General features: G+C 33.9%; 1 protein-coding gene across 3 annotated transcripts in view; it reads left to right on the top strand.

Annotated features, from left to right (window-relative positions):
- The window catches only part of ADAMTS6 (ADAM metallopeptidase with thrombospondin type 1 motif 6), a 297,356-nt gene that overhangs the window by 257,353 nt on the left and 27,194 nt on the right, over positions 1–12,809 (top strand). For all 3 annotated transcript variants that reach the window (XR_007406729.1, XM_049103149.1, XM_025447107.3), the window contains one exon: positions 3,950–4,079. Coding sequence is in view for 2 of the 3 variants with exons in the window: in XM_049103149.1 (XP_048959106.1) it covers positions 3,950–4,079 (130 nt within the window). In the remaining variant the exon portion in view is untranslated. The remainder of the gene's footprint in view (positions 1–3,949; positions 4,080–12,809) is intronic.

The following is a 12,809-nucleotide window of genomic DNA, read 5'->3' as shown; positions in this document are numbered from 1 at the left end:
TTAAGTAAATATGTATTTGTATTGACATCTTGGTACTTAAATTTTGTAATATGAAATCATTAATTTTTTTAACCATGGAAAAGAAATTATATTAAATTAAAAAAACAGGTATAGGATTTGCATGCCAATAACTTTAGACATTTAAGAATAAAATATAATTAGTACAGTTTGTTTGTTTTTTTAAGATTTTATTTATTCATAAGAGACAGAGAGAGAGGCAGAGGCATAGACAGAGGGAGAAGCAGGCTGCATGCAGGGAGGCTGATGTGGGACTCGATCCCGGGACTCCGGGATCATGCCCTGAGCTAAAGGCAGAGGCTCAACCGCTGAGCCACCCAGACATCCCAAGTACAGTTTTAAATTTGAACAATTAAATTCTGCAGAACATCTGCATATCTCCGGGGGACATGGACGCTAAGTCACTAGAATTTTGGTTTTGATTAGGCATCTTTGACTGGCCATGTGGACATTTTATGTTTTTGGTTATAAACTGTAAGTCTTTAGATTTGAAAGCATAGTGATTTTTTGTAACTGGATATAATTATTCCCAACAGGCTTTGAATCAACTTCTTAGCAATGTTTTACAGATTACTTTACAAGATTTATTTTGTTTTACGGATTACTTTAAAAGAAGCTATATATAAAAGGCTTAATCATATAAAAAGATTCTAAATTCAATCATTTTTCTTTTTGACTTAGTTTAGATTATTTCTACTTGATCTGTATTTTCTACTTTCTAAAGCTAAAAGTTGTATTTTCCTTAGTCCCAATGTATGTTTCAAAATCCATCCTAATTTAGGTGCATTAGTTTAGAGTTATCCTGTTGCTACTGATTTAAAAAGAAAAAGAAATTCTGTGAATCTGCCAAGTGTGGGGGTAAAAGTTGGAAGGGGATTTTTATGCTGTTGGAGGAAGACAATTCAGCATTGTCTGAAGATTTGGAATAGATTACTGGTATAGTCAGTTTTTGAGTGTGAAATACCATACTGTCTAATAGAACATTTTAGAAGAAAATTAATAAAAGATGAATGCAAGGAAAAATGCATCTTCATGAAATATAGAGTATTTTCAGCTGTTTATTTGAAGACTTTAATTTTTACTTCGTAAAGAATAGTTTTCTAAAGTTATGGAACTGAAGTGACCCCAAAATGTCCTAATTCCTAGTTTTTAAGAGGTCTGGAAGGCTTGACAAAATTAAGTCAATTTGTAATCCTTAGCACTTAGTTCAGTATCTCTTAAGAAATATGGTTCCTTATACTTAGTAACTATTCTCTATTGAATGAATGAATGAATGAATGAATGAATGAATGACTTGTCAACTACATTTCAGTGGCATGTTCAGCTTGTGTACTATGTAATTTTAAACAAATTCCTGGAGCCCACCAAAAAGCAAAATAGCCTTAAAAATAAAGATCTAGAACAAAGATATGAGATTGTGGATATTTTTTATTTTGTTCTTTGTGATTTTGCTTACTTTCCAAATTTTCAACAATAAATGTTATGTAGTTAAGTTTTTCAAGATACATACATTGTTAGAATTTATCTTAAGATCAAATACAAATCTCACCTCTAATAACTAATATCTCACCTGTGATTCAAATTGCAGAGGCCTCACTTTTACATTAAAGGCTACTTTTAAAAACTAATGTGATTATAACAAAACAACATTTCCAGGGTTAATTTAGAGGAAGTAGAATTTTCTTTTAACTTGTAGAAACTGAACTGATGTTTCTGACACCGATGCAAAGTAACATCAGTTCTATGTTGTAGTGCTGAAAATGTTTATTCTTTCCTGAGAAACAGCCAAAATATTAAATTGAATGACAACACTCTCATTGCAAATGTAATCAGATTTTTTTTTATTATTAAGTATAATTATCAAAGTCGGGTAAAGTTGTTTAAGTCCTCCATGTAAATGGGTGATTTGAGATTCCCTCTCCAAGTATAATCATATTTGAATGACTTTTAAGAAATGACCATGGTAACTTACAAAAATAATCCCCTGCTCTTCCTGATAGGAACAACATATTGAATTGGGAGGATGAATACTCTGAGCCACTATGGCAAATGGTAGTTGAATCCTCTGACTAATGGTAGAGATTTTTTTGTCTAGGTGGGTCACATGGACTTAGTTATCTGCCCACTGGAATGACACAATGGGGAGATAGCTGATGAATATTGTGGAACATCTGTGGATGGATCACAGCTATGCCTAAAGTGAATCATTCTTCCCTCAAAAATCTAACGCTTAATAGTTAAAAAATTCCAAACTGTTGTCACATAAACTGAGATTTGACCTATTCTAGGGATTAGGAGGGAATGAATACAACACATATTCTAAGATATTTTGCCAGTAAACTGTTGCCTATGTGTTAGACCCCTGAATTTAGGAAAACCTAAAAATTTATTGAAAGAAATTAGTAAGAGTCTTGGGTCACTGCCAATAATAAAATATACCTTCTTCAGCTGCTTGCCACCATCATGGAGGCTACAAGACTTAATTTTCCCAATCAGGGTCATAGATTTCCCTACCTTGCTTAGCTAAAGGTATGTATCGCATGATGTCTGAGGCATCCGCACATACAGAATTTCCATGACTCTTATAAGCACCCTGGGGGAAGCATTTGGTGTATGGCTTTTAAGGTGACAGTTTCTTTCACTGAAAGGTCCTATTGCACATTGATTTCCCTAATTTGAGGTTAAAGTCTTTTCTTTGGGGTGCTATTAAAAGCAGCTGGGAAGAAAAAAAAAGCAAAACCATGGGTTTGTGTGGGGCTAGCTAGGTGTGAAGCTGTGGTTTCCTGGATACTGCTAATGCTGTTTTTATTAACTCTTAACGGGAAATTTAACTTACCTGTTATAGGGATGTGGTTGGGGAGAAAGAGGATAGTTTACGTTTTTATATCCAATTTCAAAAGTAACCTGCTACCTCTATATAATCTGAAACTTATATCATTGTTTTTAGTTTTACCTTTTTCTCTGATATCTTGGTATACCTAGCTTTGCTTTGCTTCTTTAGATTTTTTGACACTAAAGAAAAAATGAGACTGCTTAAAGCCTACTCACCAGGGATGTTTACAAATAAGAGTATGTTTGTGTGTGTCTTTGTATTTTGTGCAATGTGAGCAAGTTGTGGTGGATATCTTTGCCAATAAATAATAAACATACATGTAGAATTTTACAAATTTTATAATGGGAATATTTTTAGCTGTGGCAAACAGGTCACATAGACTAATTTTTAAAATTGAGATAATAATTTTCTAAGCCATTATTTCAAGAAATATATATATAACTGTTTGACAATGGTGTAATCAACAGGGGGCCAACTCTGTTAAAGCAAACAGACTAATGCAGTCTAAAAGAGGCCTACTGCAATCTTTAAATTCTAGTCTTTGTGGGCTTTTAGAGAAGTAAATCTACAAATGGAAGAACAAAAATGAAATGTGTGAATGTGATGTGTTGCTAACAAAGACATTTAAACTGATGGATTTGTCCTACAAAATATCAAAAAGTGAATTTGTCCCTACTGTTTTTATTTTTAAACAGATATACAATCATTGTTTTGCATTGAAATGTATTTTCATACATTTTATCTGACAATATTTTAGGAAAATGAAGTTTGGTTTTGTTTTTTGTTTTTGTTTTTTGTTTTTTAAGGTAAGCATGAAGAAGAATTTACAAATGGGAATGCTAATTGCTTAAAATTACCAATAGTTTCTTTTCTGAACTTAAAAACAGTTATGTTTCTAAATATGAGAACAATAATTTTGCCTAAAATTGCAGTATAATGACCAGGACTTCTCTCCTTTTTAGAGAAGCAGTCAAGTGTTTCTGGAACAGATAAAACAGCAGCGATCCGTGAGGTTGATTCCCCAGAGGAAAGCTATGCATACCTAACTTAGTGGAAAGTAAACTACTCTTCAGTTAACAATGTCCTCCTTTTCTCAAGGTGTCCAAAGACAGGAGGTGGTCTGTAAAAGATTGGATGACAACTCTATTGTCCAGAACAATTACTGTGACCCTGACAGTAAACCACCTGAAAATCAAAGAGCCTGCAACACTGAGCCCTGCCCACCTGAGTAAGTAAGAGTAAGAAGTGAGAATTGTTTTCTTTCAATTCAAAGAGAAAAACATGAGCTATTCATATTTCAAACCATATTCATATCTTATGAAAAGAGGATAAAGCGTATCTGAGGGTATAATTTTGATGTCCCTTTCACTGAGCAAAGATTCCTATTTATCTATAGGTTTCAGGTAATGAAATCCTTTAAAACAGGAACTTCAATAGACTGATCCTGGCACAGTGCTGGAAATTATCATATTTCATCAATTCTAAAGCATATACCTTCTCACATTTTAGCATCTTGGAAATTAAGATTCATCTTGCAATTCATAGTGTGTTACTTACAGTAATAATCAGCATTGTTTTTATCTTTTTAAATGGTATATAAAATAATGGTATCTTTTTTTTCAATGGTGTCTAAGTTCAAATTAACACAGTAGATCGATGTGGAGTCCTATCTTTTCCAGATATTTATCCTAAAGGCCTAAAGACTCTTAATATGTTTTAGAAATATTCTGTAATGGGATATCAGTGCTTTAATTTGCTGACCCAGTTTTAAGTTGTGTCATCCTAAGTCATCCTATCTTCTGGGTTTGGGGCACAGGCACAGAGGTGGACTTCAGCCTCATTCTGCCAATTAATGTAGCAGTTACAGCTCACTGTAAAGGGAGGCACAAGCTAACAGCCCATCCATCTTAATGATGACTTTTGAAAAATTTAAACTTACCAATATGGACATGCTTTCAGTGAGTCACACTTTATAATCTGTAAGAACAGAAAGGTTTCTGGACAGGGACGCCTGGATGGCTCAAGTGGTTGACCATCTGCCCTTGGCTCAGGTCATGATCCTGGAGACCCAGGATCCAGTTCCATGTTGGGCTCCCCACATGGAGCCTGCTTCTCCCTCTGCCTGTGTCTCTGCTTTTCTCTTGTCTCTCATGAATAAATAAATAAACTCTTAAAAAAAAAAAAAAAAGAAAGGTTTCTGGACTGAACAAAAGGCATGATTAGGGGAGCCTGGCAGACTCAGTTAGTAGAGCATGCAACTCTTGATCTCAGGGTCATGAGTTCAAGCCCCATGTTGAGTATAAAGATTACTTAAAAAAAATTTTTTTTAAAAAAGGCAATGATTACATGAGAAAAGACAAAGATGCTGAAGACAGAGATACTGAGTTGATCATAAAAATATTGATCTTTGTAGGGATTTTACCTGTTTGACAATGGCAAGATAGAACATATGCAAATGGCATTTCATCCTTGTTTGAGATATCAGGGTAACCATTATCCTCCTGGCTAGCTAATTATCCCAACTTGAAATTGATAAGGAAAATATCAAATGAATTTATATATTTCAAGCTCCTTAGAACTGGAGAGGAAAGTTCTACAATGCAGTAACAACAGAGAAGTCACAATAAGGGATTCAGGTCCCTAATTCAGGTTAAAGCAAGATGCATTCCTTAATCTGTTTCAGTACAGTAATGCCTTAGGAACTTTCATTTTCCAAAGTCAGTGTCTGCCCAAATATTTGAATCTTAAAGGAAGATATTTACTGCTAGTCTTTTGAAACAGTGGCAGTGACTACCAAACAAGGAGTGCAAGGAATCTAGAGTGAAAGAAATTTTTATTCTAGGACTTTTATTTTTTTAAGGTTTTATTTATTTATTTGTGAGAGAGAAGGCGAGAGAAAGAGAGAGAGCACACACAAGTGGGGGTGGGGTAGAGGGAAAATGAGACAAGCAGACTCCCCTCTGAGCAGGGAGCTCAATGCGGGGCTCAATCCCAGGACCCCAGGATCATGACCTGAGCCAAAGGCAGATGCTTAACTGACTGAGCCACCCAGGTGCCCTATTCTAAGACTTAAATTTTCATGTTTCTTCTTTTCAAAATGTGATCATGATATAAATAATTTCTTAAAATGCAGACATGCATTTAAGAAAAAGTATAGAAATATGGCCTATGATCTATAGAAATATGACCTATGATGTATATTACAAAAACATTTGATTTTTAAGAAATTTTTCTCCTTTCTGCCAATTATTTTTATAAATTTAACTCAAAGAAGTGAGAAAACTGCTAAAAATCATGGGCTAAATTTTGTTCCTTCCCATGTTTCCAATAAGTTTCAACATTATTTTCATGTAATTGTACATCTCAACCTATCAAGTTAATTTCTTGACACTCAGGATTTTAAGTATTATGTTTGGCATGTGATCAGCCATTTAAGACCTCTGAGTGGTCCTCGTCACACCTGTTCTATTTTGGCTTCAACTTTTTTTATTTGTTTCACCTTAAATGCTATTCAAAAGTCCTTTGAGATTTCAGTGGCTCATCATTCCATCCCATGTATTATGGGCTTGGCTATTACACTGGAGTTGTTTTGTATATTTATGTGTATGTATTATGTATATACTATATATAGTTTAAGGATAATTGACATTTGAATGAATATATAATTAAAATTAAGTTTCCTATCTCCTTTCCTTTTGTAACTGAAATAAAAAGTCATTTATCAACCTTTTTTTAAGTTTGGAAGTATGAGGATGGAATTTGATAAAGAGAATATGAAAAAGAAAATTTAGGCTGACTTCTTTTTCATAAAGAGCTAAAGATAGATATTTAAAATATTTCTATTTATTAGTCCATTTTTTTCTTAATTCCTTTTTAATTTTTTTTTATTCCTTTGAATTCAAACTATGAAAAAGAAAATATCACTCGTTATTTTGTATCCTAAAATTCGCGGTAGACATTTGTATTCTAGAGATAAAAATCATTGAAAGACTACTGAATTCAATAATACTTCAAATGACTGTAGAAGAAAGGAAAGGAGATAGGTTTTTTTCAGATGATGATATGATAATCATATTTGGTTTTTGTAATACATATTTAAGCATAAAGTTTTAAAAACACAGATATGTAAAACTAAGAAAATAAAAAGACCTGTAATACTCAAAATACCACTGTTAATATTTTGAAGCGTATATCTCCAGTCTTTTTTCTATGTTTACATAGACATGTATATATAACAAAATGGCATTATACTATTATCTGATGCTTTGTAGTTAGTCCTTAAGATATTTTGAACATTAAGTATCTTCTACAGCATTTAGTAGATATGTCCTTGTTTAATTAATTAGTTTTCCACTGTTGAACAATTCTGGCTGTGTCTTAGCTTTCGATCTCTTAAAATACCACAGCATTAAAAATTTTTGCTGCTAAACATTTGCTTTCTATAACTATGCTCTTATGGTAAATACATGGGAATAGAATTCCTTGTTCAAACAGAAATATATTTTAGTCTGTGAAACATTGTCAGATTGTTCTCCAGAAATAATGTACGGATGTACATTGCCACTAAGAGTGTATTACAATGTCATTTCCCTGAGCTGCACAACACTGGATATTATTATTATTATTTATTATTATTATTATTATTATTATTATTATTATTATTATTATTATTTTAGAGAGAAACTGAGTGAGCAGAGGTAGGGGAAAGGGGCAGAGGGAGAGGGAGAGAGATTCTTAAGCAGGCTCCATGCCCAGTGCAAACCTGAAGTGGTGCTCCATCTCACAACCCTGAGATCATGACCTGAGCTGAAATCAAAAGTTGGGTACTTAATCAACTAATCCAACCAGGCACCCCTGCATAGTATTATTTTAGAAACAATCTTTGATTATTTTATTGGGGGAAAAAGGCTTGATACTTAATTGTTGTTTTATGTTGAATTTTTAGATTGCACATGAAGTGAAACATTGAAAAATTATGTTCACTGGCCATTTGTATTACCTCTTTTTGTTTTTTCCCTGCATGGCCTAACCTATACCATTTTTCTACTGAAATATTTGTCATTTTGTTACTGATTTCTATGAACTCTTAATGTACTAAGGATATTAATTCTTTTACCTCTATTTCAGATATTTTTTCCTAGTTTGTCATATGATTTCTTTTTTTTTTTATTTCTTTATTATCTTTGGTGTTATCTATTTTTACATACAGAAACTTTCAAATATTACATAGAAAAACTATCAAACTTTTATTTCTTTTTTAGGTATAATATTTAGGAAGGCCTTATCCACTCTAAGATTATATTTTCAAAGTTTCTTTCAAAGTTCCTTCTCTTTTTTTTTTAAAGTAAACTGTAATCTATTTGAAATATATTTGCCTACTTTGAGGAAAGGATCTATATTTCTTTTCAAATTCCCAGTATCATTATTAAAATTCCTAATGGTATTTTTAAAATCCAGAATTATCCTTTTAAATGATGAAATACTTCCAATATCTTTCAGTCATATTGGAGACTTTATAAAGAGGGTTTGGAAAAATAGAGTAAAATTTATCTTTGTGTTTATAAAGAAGGTGAAGGGACTAAGAAGAATAGATGAAAGAGGCATTGGTAGAGAAATATTAATAGCGTTTATTTGTAAGATCTTGAAAGGCAGAGGAAGCCTTGCTGGGAAAAATTAATGTTTTCATAGCAGCAACTCTTTTGTGAGAAACAGTATAGTAGTCAAGATGGTGGTGACTAGAGACAGGAAAAAAACAAGAATTCCAGAGGCATTGAGTGAAAATGGTGGGATTCCTGACAAAGGCTTAAATAATTGGAAAAAGGAAAAGGGAGGGGTTGATATTAAAGACCATGACTGATAGGCAATTAGTGCCCCACCATGAGAAAAGGAAGTAATGCTGAGTTGGAATCCAAACAGAATGAGCAAGAGTTCAGTTTTGACCATGCTATCTTTCTATAGAAAGAATGTTTCTATATATGGCTTCATGTGAAGTATTGTTAGATAGTGAATATTATTCCTGTATGATGCTGTGGTTTTTAAAGTTGTGAAAATCAGAGGGGTGAAAACAATAGAGTATTACACATTGTGATAATACTGTGACCGCAAGCTAAGAAACATTTTTTAGGCAACTGCAATGTGAAAGGCATTGTGCTTTGGGAGAAATGGCTCCCTTGCCTAAGGACAATCTAATTGGGTAAATACATATAAAAGTAACTATAGTTTAGGCCAAATATGTTAAGTACAATAAGAGAGTTATGAACAAAAGTGCTAAAGGATGCTTGGACTGGGGAGAAATTTTTATTTGAGAGTTAGGTTAGGTTTTATTTAATGGTATCTTTTATGATATAATGTTTAACACTTAAATTGAGTCACTGTACCTCAGCCAAGGACAACTATAATCTGTTATTTTAAGTTTGGAGGAAGTTTCATCAGAGTCCTCTGTAAAACTCCAAAATTTAAGACATGAGAACAATCATAGAAATCATTAGTCCAACTCCCATCATGATGAGAGTACACTAATCTCTAGTGATGTCTTCTCATTGTACCACACATCACTAACATCGTAAGTGACAAATGTTCAGTGACACCTGAATACTCCCAATACTTAATACTTGTTTGGAAAAAAAAAAATACTTGTTTGTTTCATTGCCATAATTTCAGAGATGTTTATTATATTCATTTTTTTCAATTTAGAAAAATCTCAACTGTGGAATGTCTAGAGCATAGAGGCTTATGCATAATATTAGTTTTACTTTCCAAGTAGCCAAGGAATGAACAGATTTTCTTTTTTTTTTTTTTTTTACCAACTTAATATTTAGCAATTTTTTCTAAAACTTATTTTAAAATCTAACAAAGTTCTAGTATCTTAGTAATTAAGAGGTTATGTATTTGAATCTTTCTTTGAGTTAAGATGTCATTGTGAGGGGTGCCTGGATGGCCCCTCAGTGGTCATTAAGCATTTGCCTTTGGCTCAGGTCCTGAGTCCCAGGATCAAGCCCCAAGTTGGGCTCCAGGCTCAGCAGGGAGTCTACTTCTCCCTCTGCTCCTCCCTCCCTGCTCATGTTCCCTCTAGCTCATTCTCTCTCTCTCTCTCTCTCTCTCTCTCAAATAAATAAATAAATCTTTTTTTTAAAAGATGTTATTTTGAGATTATGAAGTTTTTTTAAAATTTTGCTTTGTTGTGTTTATGAGAAGAGTTGATAATTAGATGTTTGACACTAGGGTGAAGCTGGGAAACCTCTCTACCTCTCTCTTTTAAGTCAAACACCTCATACCAGTTTATTTCCACATGTTCTGCCATTTCCCTTTAACTTGAAAAGCAAAAATAATATTCTGGTTTTATGATTGGTTCTTTCTTCAAACATATTCTGGTTAACCTAGGTTTGTGGAAAATATCTCTTGTGTCTCTCTTGTACCCTCCCCCCAATAAGTATTATTTTTCCTATTAATGTGCAGACACTATAGGTCAAGATTAACACGGTTTGCACCACACCACTCTTATTTCAGACCCTCAAACATGGATCCCACTAGTTGTTAATGTGTAATGGATATGGAGACACTTGTGAGGATGAAGATAATTTGAGCTCAACAAGAAGCATTCCCATTATTGTTCAGATTATAACAATTCAGCCATTGATATTAACAGATAGAATTTTTGTGTTCATATTTTTACCACTAAATCCAGAGGAGGAATAAAGGAGAAGTAGGGAGAAGGTCATCAGAGAGTCAAATACAATGGGAAGAGTGAAGGTGAAGGAAACCGTCTTGTCTCACATTGGACAGGGGAATAGGAAAAATAAGATGAGTAGATGCAGTGGCAAAATTGCAAAACTATTTAAATAACTAGGGTGTGATTTAATCCTTTAGAGAGACATGGGAAGGGATGATTTGGTGAGCAATAAAGATGCAACAGGGACTGAAATCAGAATTAAGTCAGAAGGGAGATTGGGAGGGTGGTTAATACTTTTACTTTCATACATTCCAAATTAAATGCTAGACTGATCCATCTAGCCTAAGAGATGGTTGGCAATAAGAGAGAGGACAAAGAATAAAAAGGCGGAGGTGGTCCTGACCTCGTGCAACAAAGAACAGCAGCACCTCCTGAATCACTGTTGCTACTCCGGGCACCTGTGTTTAATTTGAAGGCCTCCATCCCTCTTACATTATGAGACCTAATGAGATCATGGCTGGAGGTGGTATGACTGGACTTTTTGTGGCTGAGTTGTACACATTTCTGTTTTATCCCCTAATCTTGGTGATGAAATCACTGTTGCGAATTGAATCAGAGTTTCACTATGGCTGGCATGCAAGTTATTATTCTCAGTACACATTTTCCTCTTTACCAAAAATGGTACTAACAACTTGGGATCATGTTCATCTGTGGAAAACAAAATGGAAAGAATATGAAAATCACTTTAAATCTCCTCTGGAAAATGACTTAGAAAAAAAATCAGATTCTCAGGATATTTTAAATTGTCATTCTTTAAGTAAATTTTAGGTTGAAAATTTTTAGGTTTTGGAAAGATGTATTTTAAGATGGGGAAACTGATTAATTACAATATTTCTAAATGCTGATTTCCCTCTATAACTAATATAAGACAATACAAATAATAATGAACAAAGGCCATTGTTGCATTTTTGGCTAACTACCAGCTCAAATACAGAAACTAGTATTCTGACTTCATTAAGATATTATCTTCCACAGGCAAAACTGGCACAATTAACTAAGCTCACAGAAATTGTGAGAAATATGTTCTTAAGTGTTCATACTCTTCTGTCTGGATAGTCTCTTACCTGAGTATGAGCATATCCGCTGAGATTAGTTGCATAATTTATAATTGCGGATTGAAGAAAATCACTTGTGACCTCATGCTTATGACCTAGTTCCTACTATTCAGCAAAATTTTAAATGAAATTTAGTGGAGATAGTAACTGCGGGGGGATCTAGTACTAATTTCAACATTGCTCTTTTCATGATTTTGGAGAACAATTTCCCTAACACTAATCTTACTTCTTATATAAAACAAAGTGCAATGTTTTGAATATAGCTGGCATTCAGCATGTATTTATCAAATTAAATGCAATAATATATCAATCAGGACTCTGGTTGGAAATAATACAACTTCAACTTCATCTACTTTCTGTACAGATGAGGATTTGTTGGTTTACTTAACAAAGCTGAGGGAAGGGCAACAGTGGATCTAGTTTCAGGAATGGCTAGCATCCAGGACTCAAGCACCATCAGGGTTCTCTAGCTCTTCTGCATTCTTTCACATCAGCTAATTCCACTTGACAGGGCACATGGCCACCAGCAGCTCTTACATCTTTATGCACTTCTATGACAAGAAGGGAAAGGCCCCCTTTTGCTCTAGTTGAAATATAAAAATTTTAAAGTCAAATTCTCATTGGCCTGATTTGTATCTTGATTCATACCTTTTGGCCAAATAATGTGCCTAAGAGAGTGAGTTCTGCAGAAGTTTTACATGGACACACATATACTCCCCCTGAAATTACATATAGATGAAAGTTCATTGATGGCTGTGGGGAAAAAGAGTGGTTCACCTACAAATGTGAAACATGTTCATTTTGTTATTTCAGCTCCTTCCCACATTAGCTGCTTAGAAGCTGTTTTCAGGGGTGGAGAATCAAAATAAGGGATCTCCATGTTTTCACAGAGCTGGCTTAGGCTGTGCTCTTGATGCAGGGTTTTAAAGACTCCTATACCTTCAGGATGGACACCTCGGCTTTCTCTGCCCCATAAGCATAATAAACACCTTCTATCTTCTGCAGAGCCTGACATTCATTTCTGAAAATCAAAAAATAATTCCCTAGCTCCTTTAATGTGGTTTTAGCACAAAATCCTTGATTGTAAGAGAACCTGCCTCAGTATGATAACAAATAAAGCTACTGTTTCTTCTTTACTGTATGTCAGACACAATGTTAGAAGCTTTCAGTGATG

This window comes from Canis lupus, chromosome 2 (assembly GCF_003254725.2).
Source record: "Canis lupus dingo isolate Sandy chromosome 2, ASM325472v2, whole genome shotgun sequence".
NCBI lineage: Eukaryota > Metazoa > Chordata > Mammalia > Carnivora > Canidae > Canis > Canis lupus.
Note: the sequence above shows the minus strand (reverse complement) of the source record. Positions and strands in the feature narration are given on the sequence as shown.